This window comes from Somniosus microcephalus, chromosome 7 (genome assembly GCF_052327205.1).
Source record: "Somniosus microcephalus isolate GS21.2 chromosome 7, FLI_Smic_1.0, whole genome shotgun sequence".
Lineage (NCBI taxonomy): Eukaryota > Metazoa > Chordata > Chondrichthyes > Squaliformes > Somniosidae > Somniosus > Somniosus microcephalus.
Genome location: NC_140993.1, coordinates 274,901,105 through 274,928,418, shown reverse-complemented (window position 1 = coordinate 274,928,418; position 27,314 = coordinate 274,901,105). Strand labels below are relative to the sequence as shown.

At 43.5% G+C, this 27,314-nt stretch overlaps 1 protein-coding gene across 24 annotated transcripts in view; it reads left to right on the top strand.

Annotated features, from left to right (window-relative positions):
- The window catches only part of LOC147115349 (cAMP-regulated phosphoprotein 21-like), a 789,554-nt gene that overhangs the window by 718,165 nt on the left and 44,075 nt on the right, over positions 1-27,314 (top strand). For all 24 annotated transcript variants that reach the window (XM_085993832.1, XM_085993820.1, XM_085993830.1 and 21 more), the window contains one exon: positions 5,449-5,575. In XM_085993832.1, the coding sequence (XP_085849958.1) occupies positions 5,449-5,575 (127 nt within the window). The remainder of the gene's footprint in view (positions 1-5,448; positions 5,576-27,314) is intronic.

The following is a 27,314-nucleotide window of genomic DNA, read 5'->3' as shown; positions in this document are numbered from 1 at the left end:
AACTGTTATGGAAGATTGCCCACGTACCCGCTACCTTCATTTCCCTGAAACAAGTACAAAAAGCACAGTGTGATGGAGATTTATCAATTTGCTATCAGTCTCTAGACTGAACTACAAACACACAGAAGAACTGAACGGAATAGCAGAATTTTTGTAGCTGTTTCTACTAGAGGCTGCTCCATATAGACAATGCCTTTTTCTGATATTTTTCTTTGCCCAGAATTTGCGATGAGAATAACAGTGAAGCTATCAGCACTCACCATTATAACAGAGGAACTCTGGCAGCAACTTTTGGGGTACACGCAAGTGCAACTAAACGCGGAAATCCGGAAGTTGCTGTCGGAGATACCCTGCTCCTCTACAAGGCGCGCTATTGCAGTCCTTGCTGATAGACTCGGCATTGAAATGACTGCAGCAGCGTGAACTTGCTGTACCTCCCGCCAGTTCCGTACTAAAAACAGCTGAAAAAGTTAGGACTGGTGCATTCAGGAGTAAGTGAGTTTTTAATGGCGTGATAATTACTGCTGAACAGCCCCTCTGACCTGAAAAATTAATTCTACAAGTGTGGAGTCTCATTCCCTCAGAAGAAAATTAGTATTGGAGATTTAAAATAAAAGAAAATAATTTATTTTTACCTTTTCTGTCTGTCTCTTTTATCTCTCCCCCTTAATCCCAGCTGTATTTCCCATCTTTATTTTGCTTTCTGTACATCATTTAAATATAATTTATATTTCCTGCTTTATACTTCCTGGTTTAGACACTGCAGGCTGGATTGAGCAGAGGGGCTGGATTGTGGTCAGGAAACCCAGAAGAATTGGTTTCCCTCCGGCCCTGCTGAATTTTAACAGCGGGACTGATTAACATTTTCTTTCTCCGTTTCCCGGCTGCAGCCAGATTGAGAGGCTGGCCGGCTGCCGGGTGGGTAAGCCTTCGTCACTAGGCCGCAGCTGGGGAGTGGGGAGGCGGGAGAGAGGGATCGGAGGCTGAGCGAGAGCGGGGGTTGTGATTGGAGGCCTTGGTTGGGGGGGGTGAAGTATGGGGAGATCGGAAGGGTCGGGGAGTGGGGGTTTGGCGAGTCGAGTACGCTGGATTCAGGTAAGTGGGAAGGCACTTACCTCCTGGATCCAGCAGTCCTCGCCTTCCTTTAGCCGGCGGGTTGGCTGTCCGCACCCCGACCCCCCCCCCCCCCGACCCCCACCGCCATCCGGTCCCGGAAGTAGGCGAGTTGGGGTCGGGATTCAGATTTTCAACACTTCAATCTTCCACCCAACCCAAACCCGCCCAACCTTTGGGGTTAAAACTCCCCCCTGCGTGACTCGGTGAGAATTCTGTAATCTAATTGGTTGAAGAGCCTCGCTGTTGCTTACCCTGTTCACAGATGCCACAGAGCCCCTGTAGAGGGTACCGCACTGTAAAAGACGCCGGATTAGAGCAAGTCTCCACTGACGAGCCCGCGAAACGTCTGTGGGCGGCTGTCAGCGAGGTGAGCGCCGTTCCTTCGCCACTGAGAGCAAAATCCAGGCCATTATCTTCTAAATTTTCAAAGGCTTCAGTTGATCCAGTGGCATCCTATAAATTCACTGCAGCTTTTAAAAAGAATGCTCAGATGTAATTTCCATTTTTTATTTCTATGACGGCACTTTTCTTTTTACTGATATTTTGAGGACATTTACTGGGGAATCTAACTGTAGAATTTATTTCAGGAATGAGAAAGATCTGCAAACTTACAAATATCAAAGTCACAAATTAGTTCTGCAACTCTTCATGAGTAGATTAAGTTCATTATTCCACAGCTCGTCATTGAGTATTTTGATTATAAACCATATTGTTTATGTAAATAAAATGTTAAATAAATTATTCAAATGTCAAATGGGTTGCTGTTGATATGCAGTCTGTATTCTCTCTATGTATGCACTGTAGATACAGAGGTTTTCAGTTCTTTACCATTATTTTCCAACTGACAAAATGGAAATAAAGACTCCGTGAAGTACAAATAATTTGTAGATGATCCTATTCAGTGACCACCTTCAAAACTGACTTAAATTGGTCTAATATGGGTTCAAATGTGTTTGCCTTTGTCCCAACTTACGGTAGCATATAGTGGTTATGTTACTGGACTAGTAATCCAGAGGCCTGAGCTCAGACATGACCTCTAATCCCATCAGCTGTGGAATTTGAATTCAGTTAATTAAAAAAAAGTGTGGAATAAAAAAGCTAGTATCAGTAACCATGAAGCTACTGGATTGTCGTAGAAATGTATCTAATTCACTAATGTCCTTTAGAGAGCATAAGACGTAGGAGCAGGAGTCGGCCATTTGGCCCCTCAAGCCTGCTCCGCCATTCAATAAGATCATGGCTGATCTGATCTTGGCCTCAACTCCACTTCCCTGCCCGCTCCCCATAACCATTGACTCCCTTACCATTCAAAAATCTGTCTATCTCCACCTTAAATATATTCAATGACCCAGCCTCCACAGCTCTCTGGGGAAGAGAATTCCAAAGATTCACGATCCTCTGAGAGAAGAAATTCCTCCTCATTTCCAATTTAAAAGGGTGCCATTATGCCCCCTAGTTCTACATTCCCCCATGAGGCAAAACAGCCTCGCTGCATCTACCCTGTCGAGCCCCTTCAGAATCTTACATGTTTCAATAAGATCCCCTCTCATTCTTCTAAACTCCAATGAGTATAGGCCCAACCTGCTCAACCTTTCTTCATAAGACAACCCCTTCATCTCAGGAATCAACCTCGTGAACCTTCTCTGAACTGCCTCCAATGCAAGTATATCCTTCCTTAAATAAGGAGACCAAAACTGTATGCAGTACTCCAGGTGTGGTCTCACCAATGCCCTGTACAGTTGTAACAGGACTTCCCTACTTCAATACTCCATTCCCTATTGCAATAAAGGCCAACATTCCATTTGCCTTCCTAATTACTTGCTGTACCTGCATGCTAACTTTTTGTGATTCATGTACAAAGACTCCTAGATCCCTCTGAACCTCAGCACTTTGTAATCTCTCCCCATTTAAATAATAATTTGCTTTTTTATTTTTCCTACCAAAGTGGATAACCTTGCATTTTCCCACATTGTACTCTATCTGCCAGATTTTTGCCCACTCACTTAGCCTATCTATATCCCTTTGGAGATTTTTTGCTTTTCCACCTATCTTTGTATCATCAGCAAATTTGGTTACATTACACTCGGTCCCTTCATCCAAGTCATTAATATAGATTGTAAATAGTTGAGGCCCCAGCACTGATCCCTGCAGTACCCCCTAGTTACAGTTTGCCAACCTGAAAATGACCCATTTATCCCGACTCTCTGTTTTCTGTTAGTTAGCCAATCCTCTATCCATGCTAATATATTACCCCCAACCCCGTGAGCTCTTCTCTTGTGTATTAACCTTTTATGTGGCACCTTATCAAGTGCCTTCTGGAAATCCAAATACACGACATCTACTGATTCCCCTTTATCCACCCTGCTCGTTACATCCTCAAAGAACTCCAGCAAATATGTCAAACATGATTTCCATGTGGAAGGATATCTGCCACCCTTACCCGGTCCGGGCAATGTGGTTGACTCTTAACTGCCCTCTGGAAAAAGCCAACAAGCCACTCAGTTGTATCAAGCCACTAGGAAAAACTGCAGCAGTTCAAGGCGGCGGCTCACCACCACCTTCTTGAGGGTAATTTGGGATAGGCAATAAATGCTGGCCTTGTCAGCGACACCCACATCCCATGAACAAATAAAAAAAACTTCTCTCTGCAAGATTTGAATACCAAGCTCACTGTACCTCTCTTAGTTCCACCATTGAGAAGAAGTGCATTCACTGTGGTTTATCCCTATTAGATTGGAAAGAGTAGAAGAGAGAAAAATGTTGATTGGTACATCTGTTTTTTCTAAAAGTAGCGACAATCTGCAACTCGTTTAGATAACTGTGTGAAATGGCATAGGTATAAACTACAGGGCACCCATTATCGCCTCAGGAAAAGTGTCAAGGTAAGTCTTGTATTCAGGTGGCCTATATTAAGGAGACAAGGATCACCGGCATAGATCCCGTGTAAATACCTTGCTATACTTTATCTTGAGCATTACTTCCCAGTTTTATATCACCCACTAATTGCACCTGTCTTGTGATAGATACACAGGAATTGGTACTTGTTTTAAAACATGCATATCACAAAAAAGTGAGAGGAAAAGGGGAAAGAAATGCAGATTAAAGCCCATCTATAGTTAGAGAAAATCTAAGGGGGTGCTACAATATCGGTAGGTTGAAATTGCCATAGAAACAGGAGAATAGTTCCCAGATGGTTAACATGCTGCTTCATCTTGTTGAATGAAAATTATTAAGCAAGTAGCTTTGATTGCATTTCCTTTTGTTATATCTAGGTAAGGCCCATATGGAGGTTACAAACTTCCATTAATCATATTTAATTGACTTGAACATGCAGGGTCAGTGATTTTCTGTCTTTATAAAGACTGATTGTATTTCGCAACACCTTACTAATACTCTCCTTGGAATAAGACATCTCACTAGGCTAAAAGCTGAATATTAAACTGGGCCAGTATCGAGAAATGATGCAGAAAGTTATTTCCTTGCACATTTATCCATTTAACATGTGCACTCGGAGACATAAATTTTAATGCAAATGCTTATCGGCAAGATTTTAAAGACACAACCTACTGTGTGAATAATTGTTTTGTTTCCCCATAGCAATTAGTTACAACTTGGGCTGAGTGGAAACTTTGTAAACTTCAAATTTCATGAACCAGCAAATTTCTTCCTTTGACAAGAATAACTGTAATATCTGCAGATCTGTCTCATTTCTACAATTGTCCTAAATGGATTATGGAATTGTCAGACAAAAAAGATCTGCCTTCATTTCCTAACGTCTGTAAACTTTCTGTATCTTTCTGTTTGACCTGTAGGGAACCTATTGGAACAGACTGCTTTCCCAGGTCATTAAATACCAAAAAAAGAAGTAATCCACCATGCATAGTGTTGCTAATCTAGAAGCATCTAACTGTTATTTTTAGATATATATGCAATATACATTGTATATTCTATTATCCTGTTACTAGCTGCCTGTGCCTCCCTGGAGCTTGAACTAATTGTGTTGGGGATTGGGCTGCAGTAAAACACAGCAGTCGGTCTCCTGATTTATGGCTTCACACAGTGATAATGAGATTGATGACAGCACAATGCATCTGGAAATAGGTTACTTAGAGGAATCCAAAAGAGCAAATCATTTATCAGCTGAATAACAATGTTGGGCAAATATATTTTTAATTCATTAAATTTTTTGCTTTTCAGCCTATGATTTTGTTTGTGTCATAGACTAATGCAATTAGTTAGAATCGCACTTATGTTTTTGAATACTTTACCAAGTAATTATTTATGCACTGTTGAGGATTGAAACTGAAGATGTATTCCGTGAATCTCTTTCAGATGCCAGTGTATTACTATCCATCTGGCCAGTACCCTACCTCAGCAGCCCAACAGTTCAGGCCTGTTGCTTCTGTTCAATACAATGCACAGCGAAGTCAGCAGTTACCGCAAACCACACAACAGACAGGTATGTCCTTTCTGCTGTATTGTTTCTGATTACTCCAAGTGAGCCCTGCAGTTCTCCCCTTGTGCCTTATCTTGACTTGGAATCAGTTAGAATTAGGGACAAATGAAAAACAGGTGCCCACAGCCACATTTCACACTCTCCACTGGATCAAAATGTTGGTGCACTTTCTAAGCTTCCCAGTACGCATCACTGCCTTTCCTTTTCATTCCCATGCAATGCTTGCTTATGTGCATGCATTACAGTTTTGGGTTGTTTTGCACCATGTTCTTGTTCAGTGCCCCTGATGACAGTTTCTGTAAGCGAACCTTGCCCTTACAATTGGAAATCTGCGACTTTTCGCTTTCTGCCCTAGGAGAGTGCATGAACCTGGAGATTAACGATTATCCCATTTGCAGTGCTAATACTGCGAATAATGTAGGATTCCCACTATACCTTCAGTCTCTTTGGGTAAGTGAAAATCGTAGAATGAGAGATTTGACAAGCTAAAACAAATAATAAAAAATGTATTGGTACTAAACCAGGTAAAGTTATAAAATACAGTGAATGTCAACTACAGGGTCTTTGAGTGCTCCTTGATGGCAGTTGCATCATATCCCTCATGTAGGCTCATTTAGCTAGCTCCCTTTTACCTGAACATCATCTGAATCCAGCAGAATCTGCAGATGTGCTCTGCATTTATCTACTTAAATAGTAACAAACAGAAATTCTGTAAAATAACACTTCATAGATTTACAACTGCTCATGGACACTTTCATGGTTACCAGTACCACCGCACAACTGTAACATCAACTTTAAGTATGACATTGCACAATGATTACATTTGTATAAACAATTTCTGATTCAGAATGAAGTGGCTGGGTCTAATTTAGAGTCCCGTCATATTAATTTCTGCAAAACACGGGGCCTGGCAGTTAGATTGAACACTTCAAAATATTTAAGTAAGCAGCTTTAAAAGGAACAAAGGTCAGTCACGCCCTTTGAAATAAAGAAAGCAACCGGCCGCTTTTAACATAGTTTAAAGAATACTTTTTACATTTCCTAAAATATTACACAGCTCAAAAGTTGCTATTTGTGGCAGCATGCTGCTGCTCTATACAGGTAACAGCCGCAGGTGCACCACTGCTTGTGTAATATTGGGGCATGGAAGTGAGTCACAGATGCAGAACAAACTATTTCTTAAGTTAGAAATCATGCCAACAAAATGCATGGCTACTACAGAATTTCTAAGCAATTAAATAAAATGTTGAGAGATAATCAGCCACTCAGTGTTTATATCTATTTGATATCGCCATTTCCTCTACACTGTTCAAGGGTGTAATATTTATATAATAACAACAGAAAATGCTGGAAACACTCAGCAGGTCGGGCAGCATCCGTGGAGAGAGAAACAGAGTTAACGTTTCAGGTCTGGGACCCTTCATCAGAACTGGAAAAGGTTAAAGATGGAACAGATTTTAATCAGGTGCAGAGGCCGGGAAAGAGGGGAGGGGAGGGGAGGAAGGAACTAAAGGAACAGTCTGTGCTAGGGTCGGAGGCAGGAGAGATTACATTTTGCAAATGGGGATGGCAGAATCATAAACAGCCTGAAAAATGGGGGCAGGGGTTAGAGTCTGAAATTGTTGAACTCAGTGTTGAGTCCAGAAGGCTGTAAAGTACCTTAACTTAAAACCTGTTCCATCTCTAACCTTTTCCAGTTCTGATGAAGAGTCCCAGACCTGAAACGTTAACTCTGTTTCTCTCTCCACGGATGCTGCCTGACCTGCTGAGTGCTTCCAGCATTTTCTGTTGTTGCTTCAGATTTCCAGCATCCGCAGTATTTTGCTATTGTAATATTATTTAGTTGGCTATCTAAATTAAAGATTTTTTTAAGGTGTATATAGTACCTCTACAATAGGAATGATGCATATTGAAGATGGGAGCTACTTAGCAAGTACCTTGAAGAGTCGGCTCGTTGGACACAGTACCGAGCATCTGGCGAGGGGGCCGTTACACTGTAAGAGAGTGAGTAGCAGGTCTCACAGTGAACCGGTCTCTTTCCCAGAAGCCACACACTCATCTGACAAAAGTACTGCTGCTTTATTAAAAAGAGTAGAATCAAAATTTGGGATTGTTTTACTCCTGTATCTTTCAGCCAGTTACTTTGTCATTTATTTTTTTTGAAATGTGCTAAATCGAATTCTTGTGTGCATCATTCAGCCATCACCAAGCTGCTCTTGTTAAAAATCATGATATCATGCTGCTGTTCAGACCCTGGTCAGGCAGATGCTGATCAAATAAACATTATGTAAAATAACTACGCTTTTGATGCATTATTAATTGAATGCATTAAATGCTGGTTTTATTTGTGTAGATTTTGTTTGTGCATTTTTAAAAAATCCTCATGAGTGGCCCTGCTCCTGATCTGCTTTTGCTTTTGAAAAGGTAGGGAGAGTTTTATCCTGGCTTGTTCCATTTAGGAAATTGCTTGGGCTGGATCTTAAAGCTAATAAATTAAGTGAAAAGTTGATTTGTGTGTTAATTACTGTACGAGTTTTCACACTGATTTTACCCTCCCTTTAAGAGTATCTTCAGTGTCATAGAGTCATAGAGTTATACAGCACAGAAAGAGGCCCTTCGGCCCATCGTGTCCTCGCCGGCCATCAAGCCCTGTCTATTCTAATCTCCCATTTTCCAGCACTTGGTCCGTAGCTTTGTATGCTATGGCGTTTCAAGTGCTCATCTATATGCTGTGTAATAGTATAATTATGATACAGGTGATATTTTAAGCTAATGGTTTCAGCTAATGTATTTTGCTACAACTTTGTTGGCTTCATACTTCCATTAATGCAAACCCTTGAGCAGACATTTTGTACAGGAACAATGAACTTGTGCAAACTTCTTCTACTCAGAGGTGTCCATTAAAGTAACAAAGTGGAATTCTAAATGTATCGATCTATTAAAAATCTTATATCTTCACGTATTTTCTGCCAAAGATTTTCCATTATAAATTGGAATGTACATCCACATGTATAATGGAAACTTGGCATACTGTAATTACACCCCTCCCAGCAGTGGAGTCACTGCATCACAAAGGACAGACTGTATAACTTGAAGATAGGGGCAGATTTAGGTCTGCACACTCATGTCCAATTATCCTTCACTCTCTAACCCCGCTTCACCTGAAGACTGCGCTTGGTCTTGCCACCCCTTGTGCAGTGCGACACGATTTCAACTACAGTACTAATATAGAAAGTCTTGCATAGAGTTCATACTATCTGTCAGTATAACAGGAAGTAAATGTAACTCATTCCACTTACCCACTATCTACTTTTTGAAGCCCTATTCCCTGCTGATTTTTTGATCCGTTGCCCGCTCCTGGTCCCTACAATTTCTTCCTGATGTCGGGCTGCAGCCCTGCCCAATCTCTTCCGCTTCCCAAACCACTGGCCTGCGACCTTGTCTGATCCCTTCTACTCCGTGAATTGCTGCAAAATTGACGAGGGAAGGTGGAAAGATGAGGGTGAGCAAAGTAGAAGAGAGAGAGAGAGGCAGAAGGGCAGATGGCAGAACAAGAGGAGAGGGAGCATCAGAAGAAAACAAAGGAGAGTGAACCAAGAAAGAACGGAAAAATAAAAGAGGAGAGGCAGGATAAAAGAGGCTGAGTGTGAGACAAGGGGAAGATGAAAAGAGGGGGAGAGATGCAGAAGAGGAGGGAGGGAGTGAGTGAGGAAAGGAAGCAAGAATTAGAAGAGCAGAGAGAGAGAGAGAGAAATGAAAGGAGAAGGAGACAGGATGGAAGGAGCAGAGAGTGAGAGAAGGTGTTGAGACCAAAGGTATAACTTTTGACTTTGGCAGGGGTAGAAAGCTGGCGGTATTGGATCAGCTGCCCGTTATACATCCCGCCTGATTTTCCTTCCACTGACTTCAATGGAAAGGAAAATCAGATGAGGTGTATACAGGCGGCCAATCCGATACTGCCTGTTCTCTGCCCCCGCAAAAGTTGAAAATTATCCCAAAAGTATGCGAAAATGACAGGGACATGTATTCCTGAAAGAGTGAGAGAGAGAGAGAGCGAGGCAGACAGTGTGAAAGAGAACATTTCAGAGAGGCACAGCTGTAAGACTCCACCTTCCACCCAGTCAGCCCTTGGCTGTCAGACACACTCTCTCCCCATCCATCTAAGGCTTATTCTCAGCCATTAAGCAGTCCCATCCCCTATGAGATACAGTCAGCTTAGATCCCTGAAAGAAGCTGCTGCTAAACGCAAAAAGAGCTTTGAAAACTGTCTTTGTCACCTCTGTACCAGCATGTAGCCTGCAAGTACGATAACAGCAGATTTTGTACTTAAAGAACCAATCTGCTGCCATGACCCAGACTTGGGCTTGCCCCACTCTTAATGCCACCTTACCTCTGTACCCCATTTATTGCACCTCCCCATTCTTCGAGGCCCTGGAACTCCCAGCAGACCCCCTGCCTCAGTATGAGCAACACCACAGGAGATTCAAACAAGATCAATAAAAAAAAAACGCATCTCCACCGAAATCTAACAGCTGCTGTGGTTCAAGTTGAATTTTAAAGGGATTTACCTCTAGATGGTTACTGTTGCCTTTTGTATTGCTTATTTGCCTTGGTATTGAACAAAATTGAGTAATCAATAAACTGCTGAGGACTAGCCTAAGTTGCACAACATGTATTACTTTAGTCTTTTTGTGGTAGAGTTTGTTTTTTGATACAGAATCCAGCTGAATTTCAAGCTGAGATTATTTCAGAAGAGATTCTGGAAATGTTTGACATTGTTGAGCTGAGATAAAAGCAGAGTTGAATAGTTGAATGGATTTCTATTTTCAGCAGAGCGGCATGAGACACCGTGCATCGAGTGAAATGGCTGTAGCAGCTGAAAAGGTGGATCTTTACTAAAAAGGCTATAAATTGAGATTCTAGTTCAGTTTATTATATACAATGCTTGCATTATAGAAAAGTCCAATCGTTAGTACCTTTTTGATTCTTTCCTATTAATTGTCATGTTCCAGCTCTGCTCCAGATTACAGGCTTGGAATGGATCACATTTTCTGGGGCGGTGGGAGAAAGAGCTTAAAATTCCAAAAGCCAGTGTGCTGTTTAAATGATCATTACAAGGAAATGTGTTTGCTCTTTGGTTTGCTGTTGAAGTTAATGAAGGAGCTGTGATAAAGATCGCTTATAAGAAAAATGTGGTGCATTATAGCCTGATTTTTGTTATTCCAGGGAATGTGTATGTTATACGCATGATGATTAAAATGATCTTATTGTGCAAGAGATGTATCTTTTCTCCATTGTAAAAAGACTGTACAAGAGTTAAGAAATGACTGAGCTATTTCTCTTGTGCGCTACAGATAGCTTTAATCAAAATGAAATTAGGAAAATAAAAACATGATGGATTAAATGTACCAGTCAAAGTGAATCCAAGCCCAGTTGAATGTTTGGTTATAGGTCTACCTACAGTGAATGTCCTCAACAGTCAATGTCAGAAATATTAACTTTTTCCCCACTTTAACCCATCAAGTTTACCAACCCTATTGCGGTGTTCAACTAGTAGAAGTTTCTATTTTTTTTTTACATATTACAAAGAATGTTTTTAATTTTTCACATTCCATCGATCAACAACAACTATCATTGAACTGAAAAAGAATAATCCATGTTCCGCAAATAAATTCTAAAAACAGAACAGGAGAAGGATTATAATTTCAATCGATGGGGGAATTGCCACTGATAGCGAGAGGAAATTTCTTGAGCTTTGCATTTCAGGATTTTGATTGTCATCTTTTTCATAATTATTGTTTCCAGTTTTTGGGTTCAACTAAGAGAGCCTGTTTTTGGTCAGTTTAAATTTTGACGACACAGATAAAACACGAGAGATGTATGAAAAGGGCTGTTCTCACACTTAGATTTCTGGATCCGACTGGCAGCAGAAGCTCCCCGAAGAGTTGATTTTTTTTCCTCCTTTGTATCTGGAGAATGCTCAGTTACTGGGTGAAAAGCACAGGGAAATAATGGGGGGTGGGGTGGGGAGAGGAAGGTCTGTTTCACCTTCCCTTTACATTGTGCAGGAGTTTGCTGGAGATCCCCTGGGGGAGGAGAGGTGGAGTTGATACACTCCAAGAAAGCACATCAATGAGGCAGGCCTCCCATCTTCTTCAGCAGCACCTCCCAAACCCACAACCTCTTCCTAGAAGGGCAAGGGCAGCAGGCGCATGGGAACACCACCACCTCCAAGTTCCCCTCCAAGTCGCACACCATCCTGACTTGGAAATATATCGCCAATCCTTCGTCGTCGCTGGGTCAAAATCCTAGAACTCCCTTCCTAACCGCACTGTGGGAGCACCTTCACCACACGGACTGCAGCGGTTCAAGAAGGCGGCTCACCACCACCTTCTCAAGGGCAATTAGGGATGAGCAATAAATGCTGGCCTTGCCAGTGCACCCACATCTCGGGAGCGAATTTTTAAAAAATCTCAATTTCCTCCTTTCACTGGAACGGTGCCCATTTTCAGGAGTGTCCAGAAGAAGTCAGCTTTAGGCCCAGCATCCAACCCTTTTTAGATCAGAAGATGGAAACTGGAAAAGGTAACTTCCTTTCCTCTACAAGTAACGGATACCATCCAGTGTCGTTCAGACGCCATTATCTTTTCAGCAAAGTCTCGCCCAATAAAAGTTTCGGGCTGATTTTTGCCGGCTCATTGAGGCACTAAGGAGCCTTCGAGGTAGCCAAGATGGGGTCTTGAGCAGAAACAGCAGTTTAGCGCAAGATGCCATCTTGGTAAAGGAGTTGAAGCGCATTCTAGGAACAGCCACCCAGAGGATTGTTAAGGGGCTGATTGCCACTTAAATTGCCTGCTAGTGCTCATTAAAGAGCCTACATGGCATTTTGGTGGATAGCGCTTGACCTAATGCCCTCTCCTAACAGCGACCAGCTGAACAGGAGTAAACAAACCATTGCTGAGGATTTCGAGCACTACTTAAAGGCATACTCACCTTTTATTGTTCACTTGCTGCTGGAGGTTTGAAGAGGACTTTTGAAATACATGGGTAGACTTTCTGGGACAGTTTGTCAAGACTTCACCAATAGTCTATCAACATTTAATCCGGAAATTCTCTGAGGACTTCACCTAAAAAGGGTAAGTGCTGTGCTACTCCACCTTATTGGACACCTTATAGGAGTCACCAGGAGAAAGGGAGTGCTTGGTCATGGGCATCTTTCTAGGGGTCCCCCTTGGTCTGCAGGAGGCATGAGAGGAGGACATGAGGCCAGGTAGAGTAGCACCAGCTGCTGCAGGAGCGGGGGACAGGAGGGCAAGGTGGACTCCTTCCCTGCCTGCGGGTACAGGACATCCCTCCTCCTCTGGACCTCCTCCACCAGGACCTCCAGTGCCATGTCCGAGAACCTGTGCGCCCTCTCTCTCGCTCCCTGAGCCATCCTCAAACCTGCCGTTGTGTGTCAGCCCGAGCACGCCACACCTTCAGTGGAAGTGGGTGCGTGGAGTCCACATATACTGCTCCACGAAAATTGCTTCTAATCAGTGCTTGAGCGCTAAACTTGCAGGTGTCTCTGTTTTAGCCTCCAGGCAAGTTCAAATTATGGTAATCAGCAATTAGGCCCAAAGTTGCTTGCTAAAACCAGACTTTCAAACAGGCGTGTCTTATTAGCACAGCACCCACTCAACGCCTGTTTCCATCCTTTCACCAAAATTACCCCTTTAATATGTGATTTCCAGATTGCCAAGACAAATGATAAAACCCGAGAGGAAGCCCATCAATTGCTGTAATTTGTACATTCACAGAATAAGGTAGTAGAGGGCTGAGAAAAGGAAGACAAGTGTCTTTCCTTATTCTAATTTGATTTTTTAAAAGTAAGTTGAATTTTGAAAGCAAACAAAGCCTTTTTGAGAGCAATAGATAGGAAGGGTGGAGAGAAGGGAAATGGGTTGAAGACAAAGGAGCTTCTAACCTCCAGGCACCTACCTTTGGGCTATTGTTGTAAACATTGTTTGTCGATCAAGGGTCTGAAAGAGATGAGATTGGAATTGGATAGTATGGTTAAGTTGCTAGCTTGGCTGGTATTGGGCTTAGTAGAAGAGACAGAATGGGAACCTGCTAGAAGAGATGAATAAAGAACATGTGGAGAAGTATGGGTGGATGCCGTACAAATGGTTCAGTCAAATGAGCCCCGGATATTGGGCCTAGGATCTCATTTGACTGAAAAAGACACTGCGGGAAGAGGCCGCATGAGTAAGTGTAAGTTTGGTTTGCGGGCTTTGGGATGATCGCGTGGCTCAGAGGGAATTGTAGAGCTCGGGAGAAGCAACCGGGCACTTGTGGGAGGAGCGATCAGGGCATCGGGAGGGAGGCATCGGGGCCTCAGAACGATACGTCAGGGGGTTGCGGGGGGGTCTCGATCGGCACTTGAGGGTAGGGAGATCAGGGGTCGGGGGGCCGGGAGGGAGGGACATCGGTGGTCGGGGCTAGGGCCTGGAGGTCGGTGGTCAAGGATCTTGGGTCCGGCAGCAGCAGCATTCAGGATGGTGATTGTGGTAAGTAACTTACCTTTTTTTATGTAGGTGATCTTTAGGGTTGATTTTCTTGAAGCAGCCAGCAATGTCGCAGCAGGGAACTGAAGCAGGCATTATGCCCCTGATGCAAACAGCCTAACACCTGCTTCAGGTGTGGGTGAAAGGCGCTGCTTGTTTGTACTTGCCATTTTTGTTTCTTCTCGTCATTTTGGGGGCCTTAGGAGGCGTGCAGCATCTGAAAACTGTCGCTAGGTAGCCCAATTTAACCCCCAAAGAGTACATAGGTAGAATTATGGGGTAAATGAGTGGCTAGCCAATTAATGTGATTACCTGGTCTCGGAAGACAAAAGAAGAATGCCTGCAAGCAGTAACTTAATAAGAAATACACAGCATGGATATGGAAGGAGAAATCCTACCTGACAGACCTTTTCGACTCTCTGAAGATGTTTTAGATGAAGTAGATCATGGCAGTCCCTATAATATAGTTGATTTAGACTTTCAGAAAGACTGAAAAAATCCATGTGAAAGATTTCTAGTTAAAACAAAAGCCATAAGAATCTAATATAAAGCATGGGACTGGATAAGAAACAAAGAACTAGTTAAACAATAAAAAAAAATCAGAGTGTGCTTTGGGAGGTCTAATGTCTGACAGGGGAAGAAAGTGCTGGGGAAGAAAGTGCTAGGTAGAGCCCTACAAGGGTCAATGCTTGGGACCCTATTGTTTCTGATCTACACAAATGGCCTGGATATCAAAACCAAGTGTAATGTCTTCAAATTTGCTGGTGGCACTAAATTGGGGCAAGCAGAAGAGCCAAAGGAAAGGGAGCTGGGAATAATAGTGGACATGTTACTGTCAACATCCAGACGACATGGTGAAGCAGTTAAAATGCTAATAGAATGCTAGGATATATAGGCAGAATAGTATTCTAAAGTGCTGACTTTCTGGTAAAGGCAAAAATGGGGGTATTCTGGTCCATGGTACAGGCTCGCTTGCGGCTGCAGCTCAGAGAGTGGGCTGCGCCAAATTCTCGAACGAAAGTCCGACCCTAATTTGAATCGTCTACTGGCATATGAAAAGCTTAACCCGTAGGACACTTAACTGGGGCGTGGAAAACCCAGCCGGGCAGCAGCTCTCAAACTGCTGCAACTCTCCTTTAAAGGTGAGTTGTGATGGTGACAGAAACGTTAGCTAATTGTACAGTGGAGAAATGTGGGTAGTGAGGCTACTTCTGATATGAAGAGTTGGAGGTCCTGCTGTAGAAGGTGCACCAAAGGACCGCCCTGCAGTAGAAGCACAGGTGGTAGCTGCCCAGAATGAGATTGCTGACTGATTCAGTGCAGTCATTCCAAGTACCTGGCTCCAAATGAGAGAGAAGTTTGCTGGTATCAGAGGAAGGATAAGGGAACTGTACTCCACAGTTTTGCTAACATTTCTTGGGTTTGTCCATGGTTGTTGAGCCACATAAGTTGGGAATTGCTGCCCCCTGTGAGAGGTACCATTTGAAGCACTATACAGAATTTTGCCCTTTTTCACACAATTCTTTCATTGTGCCAAAGCTGCATGGCACACTACGTGAAGGTGGCATCCAAGGAACAAAGCACAAAATGCTGATGTGCTAAGGCCAAGGTGCTTCTATGCTGTTCGAGGTTTCTTAGATGGATCAGCAGCCAATGGTGTAAAGAATAGTCCATCTTCTCAAATAATGCGGGCATTGTAAACTGGCATCATGACTGTTTCTTGGATAACTGTCACTGATGCACATAATTATGTTTCTAGGGTCAGATGCCACCTGAACAGTTAATAATTACAAACCCTATCTTTTGATGTTACCCATGGGATTGACATGAAGATCCTTGATGTCCGCATGGGTGCCAACTACAGTGCCCTGCACACTAGGGAACTCTGCTACCCAGTGAAGGCTGAGAACATTGTTCAATTGATATCTGCTTTCCAAAGTGTTTGTCATGTGCTTGATACAGATGTACACTGTAGATTGCCTGATGCAGCATATGTCTCCTTTGGTAGAGTGGAAGAATGCAATGGCATGAAAGCTTCATGCTATGGTAGCCTTCCCTTATTTGAGAAGACCCCTCCCTGTTCCAGGTGTATCTGCAGATTATCCTGCAGCAGATGGCACAACTCTGTGGTAGCCACACTTGTATAGCAGAGGCGGTGGAGACAGGTCTCCTGACATGTCCAGGTAGGTGTGGAGGGATCTGTACTCATGGGTCTCACACTAGTAATGAGTACGGACCAAACATCTCAAATATCATTGCATCTGCATTTGTTAATCCATATGTCCTCTATAATCATATCATCATCACACCATAAGGAATTCCCATTGTTGGCATTTTGTACAGTGTGAAAAAGTTAACAGCAACCAATCATAACGAAGGAAAGCAATGGCAAGAAAAAACACAAAATTATTTAATGGCGAAATAATGTTGGAAAAAACGGCCAATGAATGGAGCAAAATGTAATTCACAACGCAAAAAAGATTCAATCCCCATGAGAGCTGTCCCGATCTTCAGCTGCAACTTTGACTGAAGATCCGTAGAAACACTGGGAAAATGGTCTGGTATTCTAGCTGATGATGCACTCTGATAATAACCAGCATGCTAGTTTTCTTTCCATAAATAATGGTGGGACTGCCTGTATGAGGTGCATGAGAAGTTCAAACATCTGTTGTCCTAGGTTTCATTCAGGCTTTTCCTAGTAATCGTAAGTATGGTCCAGAGTTGCAAGTTACCAGGCTGAGTTGAATTGATCTTTCACAGGGAAAAGAGCCTGAATGTAGAGTTTAGCTGCTGTAAAGGAAGCTTTGGTTGGGAGGGACAGATAGGATTGTACTACTTATGAACTAATCTCACTGACGCTCCATGCATCATCCAGCCCTCACTACTCTTGCTGATAATTCACCAACTTCCTTCAGATTGTACGTCCCGAGTACTCATAAACTCAGATTCTCTTGCAATGCAATGGCTGAATCATTACACTTGACCTCCTTCATGCCATTAAATAGTTAATGAAAATCTTTTCTTTAATTCTTAACAAGGAGGAATTTTAATTCCCCCTGCTCAGCGGAAGGCGGGCGGAACAGAAAACAGAGAGTAGAAATAACCGGCTCATTTTCAGGTTGGCAGGCTGTAACTGGTGGGGTGTCGCAAGGATCAATGCTGGGGCTTCACCTATTGACAATCTATATCAATGACTTAGATGAAGGGACCAAGTGCAGTGTATCCAAGTTTACTGATGATACAAAGCTAGGTGGGGACAGTAAGCTGTGAGGAGAACACAGAGGCCGCGATTTTCCCAACGCTCAGAGGGCGGGTTCGGAGGCGGGTCAGCTGTTAAATTCAAATGATTGACGGTGTGTTGGGAATCCGCCTCCACGCCAGTTTCCAAAGTGTCGGATCTGTGACTTCAGAACTGACCCGACACCAAGCGGTGGGAGAGGCACTTAAGTTAGTTAACAGCTTGTTGTTAACTGCTATTTTGCCAGGCTTTTTCTATTTTCAACGTGTTTCACGTCGTCCGGCAAACACGCCAGCTGAGTGTGTCGGGTCTTCCAACGAGCTGAATAGTTCACAGCTGCAACTGCAGCATAAAAGCTAACCTCTCATCAGTTCACTTTCAAATGCCAGCAGTTGCTGATTTCAGGATTTTGAAGATACGTTTGAGCTGTATTGAGGCTGTAAGTGTGTGTTGTGAACTCTATATGCAGTCACCTCCTTGGAATAACCTCTCTCCCCACTGACTTACTGCTTATAACATCTCATCCTCAACTGCCATATATAACAATAGAATGGGAACCATTTATACCCTCTCATCCTGGTCCTCAGATTCGGAGGACGAGCAACCACAGCAGCAGCAGAACCAGGCACACCAGCAGCACCAACAACAGGAGTGCCAACCTTCTCCTCAACCACCTGATGCTGCACAGGGCAGAGACCGTCGGTGCAGGACTGCACCGTGCCACAGGAGATACCCCCAACACAGGGTATACAGGCAGAGGATGAGCTTCCTCAACATGAGTGAGCAGCAGTGCCAAAGGAGGCTGAGACTTTAGCGAGAGGTAGTCGCAGACATTTGCACAATGCTGGACCAACACCTGGAGCCCAGAGGAGCGGGTGGACACTCCTTACCAGTGGCTGTCAAAGTCACCACCACCCTCAACTTCTTTGCATCAGGGTCCTTCCAGGGATCATCAACAGACATTAGCGGCATCTCCCAGTCGGCCGCCCACAGATGCATCACGCAGGTTACCGATGCCCTCTTTGCCAAGTCCGCCAATTACATCCACTTTTCAACTGATGAAGCCAGTGTTATCACGTGGGCGCTAGGCTTTGTCAATCTGGCTGGCTTCCCACGGGTGCAGGGCGTCATCGACTGCACCCATGTGGCTATCAGGGCACCCCATAACAACCCAGCAGTATTTATGAACCACAAGGGCTTCCACTCCCTTAACATCCAGCTGGTGTGTAACCACAGGAAGAGCATCATGCATGTGTGCGCCAAATTCCCTGACAGCTGCCATGACTCTTACATCCTGCGCCAGTCTACTGTGCCTCAGCTCTTTACTCCACCAAATGAACTTTCCAGCTGGCTCCTTGGAGACGAGGGCTATCCCCTGAAGATGTGGCTAATGACACCGTTGAGGATGCCATCAAACAAGTCTGAGGAGCGCTACACTCAGAGCCACATTTCCACCAGATGCCTGGACAGATCTGGTGGAGCCCTACAGTACGCACCAGCGAGGGTCTCTAGAAGCATCGTTGTCTGCTGTGCCCTGAACAACATCGCACTGCAGTGAGGATTAACGCTGCATGAGGAACAAGTCGCAGAGCGCACAGCCTCTTCAGAGGAGGAGGAGGAAGAGCCGAAGGAGGCTGCAGATGAGGAACACCTGGAGAAGGCGGCTGACCCAGTGTGATCAGCACGCGAGCACATTCTGCCCGTGATGCCAGGGATGGCCTAAACCACAGTAGATTCACCTAATTAGACAGCACAGACATGTGGCTGCCACATGCCCATGAAGGTTGGCATGACCCCACTACGCCACCATAGAGCATCTCTACAATGAACTGTGCATTCCTAGCACTTTCACCACCATTGCTACAGATGAAAGGCGCCCTCAACCCTGACCCTGTTGGATATAGCGTCTGGCGGTACATCAGGGGGCACGACCCAACTCTGCGAGTGGGGCACTGTGCACGGCAATGACATCAACCCCCCTTCGGGGCACTAACGGGAGGCGCAAAGCAACCAAATTTTGCCCCCATAAGATTCTAAGAGGGCTTGACAGGGTAGATGCTGAGAGGCTGGAGAGTCTAGACCTAGGGGGCACAGTCTCAGAAAAAGGGGTTGGCCTTTTGGGACCGAGATGAGAGATTTCTTCATTCAGAGGGTTGTGAATCTTTGGAATTCTCTACCCCAGAGGTCAAAGATACTCAATCGTTGAGTATATTCAAGGCTGAGATAGATAGAGTTTTGGAATCTTGGGATATAGGGATCGGGCGGGGAAGTGGAGTTGAGGTCGATGATCAGCCATGATCTTATTGAATGGCGGAGCAGGCTCAAGTGGCCATGTGGCCTACTCCTGCTCCTAGTTCTTATGTTCTTGTGTTCAAGCGGTATGCTTGCCGCTCTTTTATCGACCCGTGGCCATTTTAACACTTTTTGTACGGCTGAGGCACCCATCTGACTTAATGTGAGTGTCATGAATACATGTAAATTGGCATCCTATGATGTACATATAACCTGAAGCTATTTTAAGGCTCTACTGGGCATTGACTCCACCACGAATGCTCTACTCAGTAAAACCTGGCAGGCAGGAAAGCAGAGGCTTTTACAGGAAAGTGTAAAAATTATTTCTGTATGCCAGGAAGAACAGGAGTGCTTGTCTGGGCCCCACTAAGAAAGTTTGGGCTGCTGCCACCTTGGGCTCCTCCCCTTTCCGTTTTTGCAAAGCCTTCTCGAACCCTCCCACCCCCCCCCCCCCCCCGCCAATGGAGCTGTGATGCCCCCTGGCCACCTGATATTTGCCAGCCAGGACCCAGCGAGCTGCCTCTCGACACCTGTTTTGTTGGGCAGGACCTCGAGAGTGGCTGGATCTTGTGTCCGCCGGACAAACCACCTGGGAGTTAAAATTCCCCCTACAGTTTCTTCAGGTTTATCTTGGGAGTCTCTTTTTGTTTTGTTTTATTTCCTTGCTGATTTTCACCATTAATTTTTCTTTCCGTCTCTCTGTTCCTGTTAATTCTTTGTCGGGGTACATTTGTACAGGGACTGAGCATCTTTTGGTACCTTATTCATGTGTGAATTTTGCTGGTGAGTGTTGCAGGAGGCAACGCATTGTGCTGATTCTGTCCTCATCCAATATCCAAACACACGAGGGTCATTAGACAGTAATCAGCAGCAGGAATGCTGCCAATTTTCCCTAGAATTTTACAGCACAGAAGGAGGCCATTACACCCGTCATGCCTGTGCCAACTCTCTGATAAAACTATCCACTTAGTCCCTTTCCCAATACCCCTTTCAATTATTTTTCAAATATTTATCCAATTGCCTTTTGAAAGCTGTTATATATTCTGCTTCCACCACTATTTTTGGTCGGTAATTCCATGTTCTAAGCACCTTTCTCATTTAAGAAAAAACAATTCTTCTAACTTCTCCCTTCATTCTTTTGGTGATGGTCATAAAATTATGCTATTCTTTGATGCTAAACAATTATTTATATAAATATAAATCTCAAGCTTGTTCAAGGCTTTAATACTCTAATACTTGAATACTCTAATACTTGAACACTCTAACACTTGAATAGTCCGATATCTTGGGAGGCTCTTCCAGCACCTCAGTTGCAAGATACAGGAACAAACTCATCATCTGATATATTTCACTCATCTCTAGCCTTTAACCTCTCTACCACTCTGGAATTCTCTACCATAGAAGGCAGTAGAGGCCAATTCATTAAATATATTCAAGAAGGAGTTAGATATATTTCTTAAGGCTAAAGGGATCAAGGGATATGGGGAGAAAGCAGGGACAGGGTACTGAGTTTGGACGATCAGCCATGATCTCATTGAATGGCGGAGCAGGCTCGAGGGGCCGAATGGCCTATTCCTGCTCCTATCTTCTATGTTTCTCCCTCTCCCTTTATTGTCTTTATTTTTATTTTGTTGGTATGTTCTCTGCATTTTCCCCTCTCATTCCATTAAACTCCAAATATTCCATTCTACATGTTTATCCTCCTCTCTACCTCCCCACATTTTTGCACTAAAGACTCACTGTAAAGTCTCCTACTCTAACTCATTCTTTCTCAAGCTTTAGAACTGCTTCCATCTGTTCTTTTCCTCAGTCTTCAGGCTTTTAAAATCTAAGCTTAATCTTGATTTAACTCTACTCTTATTTTACTATTTTAACCTTGGTTCTTCATCCTTGTTTTATCAGAAAGAAGGTGAATGAGAACCTCTGAGATAAATTGCGCTCCAGATATCACACTTCAAAGGGCTCACCCTTTTTACAGAAGGTAAACAATCAGAAAAAGAGAAAGCCAATCATTTAATGATGGATTCTTCTGACCTGGAGTCAAAAATTTACACTCTGTTTAGCTCAATTTACCTCAATTTAGATAACTTTCCCACAGGCAGTACTTGAGCAGTGTCCATGAAGGAACATGAGCTAAACAACATAACCATTCGGTAAACCCCAAACCAAACCTTGAGCGACAATACAGGGGATCTGCTAGTAAGTGAATAACAAATCGACCTTATTCTGTTATTCCTTGGCTGGTGGAACCTGGCCCAATTCTCTTTCTAAAGCGCAATTTCACCAACGGCATTCTAAGTCTTCATCGTCTCCTCTCCCACTCGCACCACAGTTGTGATATAGAATTTAATAGAACAGATAAGGTGAGCATCAGAAACCACACATTTCACTGAATGGAAAATCACGGGCAGTGGGCAAGTACTCGTTAAATCTACCCTATATTGTGACCATTAATCAGGTGGAAAAGGAGGATCCTTTTACCGTTGCTAATATTTTAAATTTTCCATTCTGAGAAGAATATAGTTATTTATAATTCATAATCAGTTAATTTAAATAACTTAAAATTCTTCATCCAATTTAATCTTCATTAAAATTCAAAAGTTTTCACCTTCCTTAGAAAGAAGGCTCCCTTCAAAAATGGGCAGGCTCAGAACATCAGCCACTCATCTGTAGTGCATCACCTAAATAACTTGCTCATAAATGTTAAGGAATTTTCACAAAACCCACCAGCAGTTCATGCTGCTGACTTACTAACTAATGACCCCCTGTGTGTGTACCAGTGTCATTTCAGAAACTTTAACCAAAAGCACAATTTAGTATTATTGTTGCTTAGATGTACCTATGTACCAATTCTGGTTTCCCTAAAATTAAAAGGAATCAAAGAGTCTAATGGGAAAATATCAGCTTTTGTTATACTTGAATCAAAAAACTGAGATGAGTGTTTAACTATGGAATGCTTATAGATACACAATGAAATATTGGCTCCAACATTGACAGGCGAATTTGGTAAGGTGGGTGCTGTGGAGTTTTAACTTCACAGCGTGCGACTTGGCTTCCAGTTGAGCGGAGAGCATTCCGGAGCAGGCCACAGCCGCAGGTAAGGAGCTTGTTGCTGCTAGTGGGAGCACTGTGGGGGGGGCAGGTCTGCTCACCGACCCTGGGGGGAGTTCCGATCCCCGGCCCGGGGGGTGGGATGGTGGGAAAGCACCCCTGCTCCACCTGGCCCACAAGCAGTGCTGTAAAGGTACTTTGCCATGAGCTGCCGGGTTTCCCAAGGCCTGGGAAACCGAGCAGGCCAGAGTTAAACCTGCAAAGCAGGTTAACTGTGAGGCTCACAGCTTCGTTATAATATTTAAATGGCCAACCCGCCTCATGGGAGTGGGTTGCCTGCCCGCTCCTTGACCCTCCTCTGTTAAACCCGGAAGTGAATGGGTCGGATTTGAGATTTAAAAAATTTTAACATCTCACCGACCCCAACCCACCTGTTTTTGAGGGTTAAAATTACCCCCATTATGACAGTTGTCATCCTTAATGCCTATGAAAGGAACCTTGACCCAGTAAAACTGAAACAATTGCTTTACAATTTTCTTCAGCCAGTAGAACATTTAAACATCTTTTGGAGTCAGCATAGTTGTCTGTGAATAATTTAAATTGAGTTTGAGTTTGTTTTTTTCTGGGAAGTTGGCAGTTTAAAACCAAATGTCACGAGCTTTGCCTTACTCATTCCTGAGCAGAAAGGGCTCTCAGCAGAAGGATAGAATTCATGCCTAATCATCTGTTTGAATTGAAAGTGATCATAACATTTAAAGGGACCGAAGATGATTACTTGATCCCTCTGCTGTTTTAACCTGATAGGTATCAAAATATGTTGGTTTGTTTAAAAATACTGACTCAGAAATTGGAACCTTTAGCGCCGGCCGTTAAAGCTGGTTTTGAAGGAAAAAATGGCTGCCGCCTCGCTTCCTGCGGCGGCCGCCATATTGGGCAGGTCGGCAGCGCTGCCATTGTCTGCGCTCGCCCCAAGTATTTTAATTACCAGGAGCGTGACGTCAATCGGCGTGCAACACCGAATTGACACACACTCAGCGATTTTGGACGTTGCTGGTCTTACCGCCCTCTCCAAAGCACATGCTTGCAGCCATTGACAGTACGTAGCACCGGGAGAAACCAGCGGAAAGCTATAAACTTGCTTATGGTATAGTAAACATTCTGTACAATTCACATTTACCGTGCCACTTTTAAGTAAGTTACACTCAAATAACTGACTTCAATTGTCTTGCAGCCTATTGCAAAAATTCTTTAATGGCCCAGAAATTCGGGTCGGGGGCTTCCCGCGGGTGCAAGCCCCCAACCTGCACTTACCTAGCGCGCCGGCCGTTGAGCTGTGGGCCCCCGTGGAATTCCGATCCGGGGCCTGGTCCAGCTGCCGGCGCGCAGTGCTTGCGTATCCCAGGGGCGCAGTTAGTTCAATGCGTCCCCTGGGATTACGTGGGCCATGGGGAGCCAATCGGTGCAGGGAATGCTCCATTCATAAGTCTGACAGGAAGAGCTGTCAAAAGTTATAAATACTACGGCCCCAAAATAGCAGTAAATCTTCAAATAAAAAATTTTTTAAATCACATTTTTTAAATAAACTATAAATTACATGAAATAACTATTTTAAACAATAATTTAAATTTTTGAAAAAAATAATTTTATTTTCTAACGGGGCTAAAATTAAACTTACCTTGCTTTAAAGTATTAAAAAATAATAAACCTGTGGAAAAAATGTTTTAATTTTAATTAATTCACCACTTACCTTGTAAAAAGCAGGCCTTACGCCTGCTTTTTATATGTGTAACGCCTGGAGACTTCCCTCCCGGGAAAACCTGTAAAAAAAAAAAAAAAAACACATAAGTTCGATGCGCACGTGCTGCCTCTCCCGCGCACGCGTTCGACCTCTGAACCCCTTCGTTCAGAGGATCGGAAATGCCGGTTTCCCGTGCATGCGCAGTGCATGCAGGAAACCGGCACTTGCATCGGGCCTACGGGTGAGCACCCCATGCGTACTCACCCGTGGAGAGCCAAATTTCTGGGCCAATATGATCCAGATCAAGTTGGCTTTTTTTTTCCGTTGTTGCTTAATTTATTCTTTTGATCTTTTCATCAAGATCCAGTTTACACCAAGACAATGCTGATGAACCTGCTAAACAAAGAAATATTAAGAATTAGAGTGGGTTTTTTTGTTATTGAAAAGCTTAACTTGTCAACTAGTGCCACATCTCATAAAGACAGGAAATAGCAATTTGTATTGTCTGGGGAATTGGGAGGAGGTGGGGCGGGCGGGTGGGTATGTGACTGCCCAAGAGGCTGTTTGGCTGGATTGTGGTACTGTTTAATAGATCCCTGCCAAAGTCTTCAATAACTCTGCAGAGTATGTCCAGTCCAGTGAGATGGCTCATGGTGATTGCTGCAGATTGAATGGCTGTTCTATACACTTTAGATACCAGCACTCAACCGGAGGAGGTCAGTGAGTTCTGGTACTTGTAGTGAAAAACCTCTAATAACAAAGTTTATTCATTGTGTATGTGTATTAAAAGAATAGGTTGCTTTTATGTTTATTCCAGGGCGTAAAATCGAAAATATTGGTTGCATTCTTTAAAATATGGCAGATTAGTCTATTTTTACACTTTCATTTATCTTGCATACCCTCTCTGTCAACTGAGAAACATAACCGGAAACATAGGTCACTTTAAGAAATCGCAATCTCCCGAGACCGGCGCACTGATCCTTTAGACCCAACCTTCGGCCCCTTGCTGATGTTACTGCTGGAAAGAGCGCGTTGCATGGGAGCTTCTGCGCTGCGCTCATTGAAATCAGCGGGCAGCACCAAAATACCGGAGCCTGTGCTCCTTTTGTGGGCGACCATTTCCCGGCGTTATCGAATCTCTAGGCCAGTAGCTTTTGATTTGATCATCAAGTTAGGTCATTTCAGTTCATTTCTTCTTAATTCTCCTGTTGTTATCACCAAAAAATGTGAATCATGGGTTGATTCACCTAGGGGGATAGATTGACTTTGGTTAAGTTATTGCTGTAATAGATTTTTTAATAAAATATCTCAATGAAATGGAAATGAACAGGTGTGGTGCTGAACTATGTGTAAATACACTAAGGAAGGAAATAACATACGAGCATTGTTCCAATCCCATTCTTTGTTCCAGTTTAGGGTGACGCTAGACTTTTCCCATGCATGGGAATCAGCCATTGAGTGATGTGCTGGAGCACTCTGGAGTTAGCAGTTTGACTTTTCCCTTCCTCTCTGGGAAGGAGAAGGGCAGCTATAGATTCTCAAGTAAATCGGCACTTCGAGTGCCTTGAGATTGTGTTTACTGAGCTATCACACTGCCTGGCTTAGTTAATGCCTCGTTGCTTGACTGCCTGATACTGGGTAATTCTCCGAAAAAAGGAATCAAAATTATTCTTAGTAACTGAAAACGCACGAGTACTTTTTTTTTTTAATTGGTTATATGCGCTGCTGGCTGTTGGAGGGTGAAATGATGTATGTTGGCAACTTTGCAATAGTTACATGGTTGGTAGGTTATTACTGTTAGTTTTGCACCCTAGATTATAATCCCAGAAGATGTAAAGATAGGCATTTTTTTTTAAATCACCTGGTTGAGATGGTACATGTGCGCCTTGACAACTGAGCAATCCATCACTAGATTAGTGTTCAACTCAAATTGTGTATTTTGCCTGTTTTAGGGTATGGGTGAAGTTAATATTGTTTCCATGTGCACCTGAATTGCTTCAATAAATCACAGCTGTCACTGTAAAAAACAATATATTATTTGCCACTGCAGTATATTATTTTTATGCTTTATAGTCTTCAGATGCTCCAGGCTATTTTTTCCTGTGAATTCTAAAGCATCATAAACTGTTGATGAACATTTGATAGGAATTGCAAATGTGTTTTCTAAAAAAAAAGGGTCACTGATATGATCAAGGAATTTCCATTTCTACTTTACTTTTTTCTATTTAGAACTGCAGATTATATTAATTAAAATAAAATAAAAGGATGGAATCTACCAGTGAATTGTATAAGGCTGCAGTCTCAACCTCCCAGATACATTGTGGTTCTGACTTTGATTGGGACTCGACTCCTAAGTTGTGCTATTATTTTCACATCAGTTGTCACACTTATCAGGTGCATATTGACTCAAAAGCAGCAGTACAACTTGGGTTCAGGTTCTGATCTAACCCCAACAAAGCTTTGGGGGTAAGGGGAGAAAAGGCTGTGAGATCACCTTCTGCTGATAGTTCTACACCATTTAGCTTTTACTGAGTACAGTATTGCTACCAGTGCCACGTGCTAGTCAGAGTAGAAATAGAAGGATATTTCAGATGAATACGTGGCTAGAGGAATGGTGCAAGGGGGAGGGATTCAAATTCCTGGGACATTGGAACCGGTTCTGGGGGAGGTGGGACCAGTAAAAACTGGACGGTTTGCACCTGGGCAGGACTGGGATTGATGTCCTAGGGGGAGTGTTTGCTAGTGCTGTTGGGGAGGGTTTAAACTAAAATGGCAGGGGGTTGGGAACCTGTGTAGGGAGACAGAGGAAAGGGAAGCAAGGATAGAAGCAAAAGACAGGAAGGAGAAAAGCAAAAGTGGCAGTCAAAGAATTCAAGG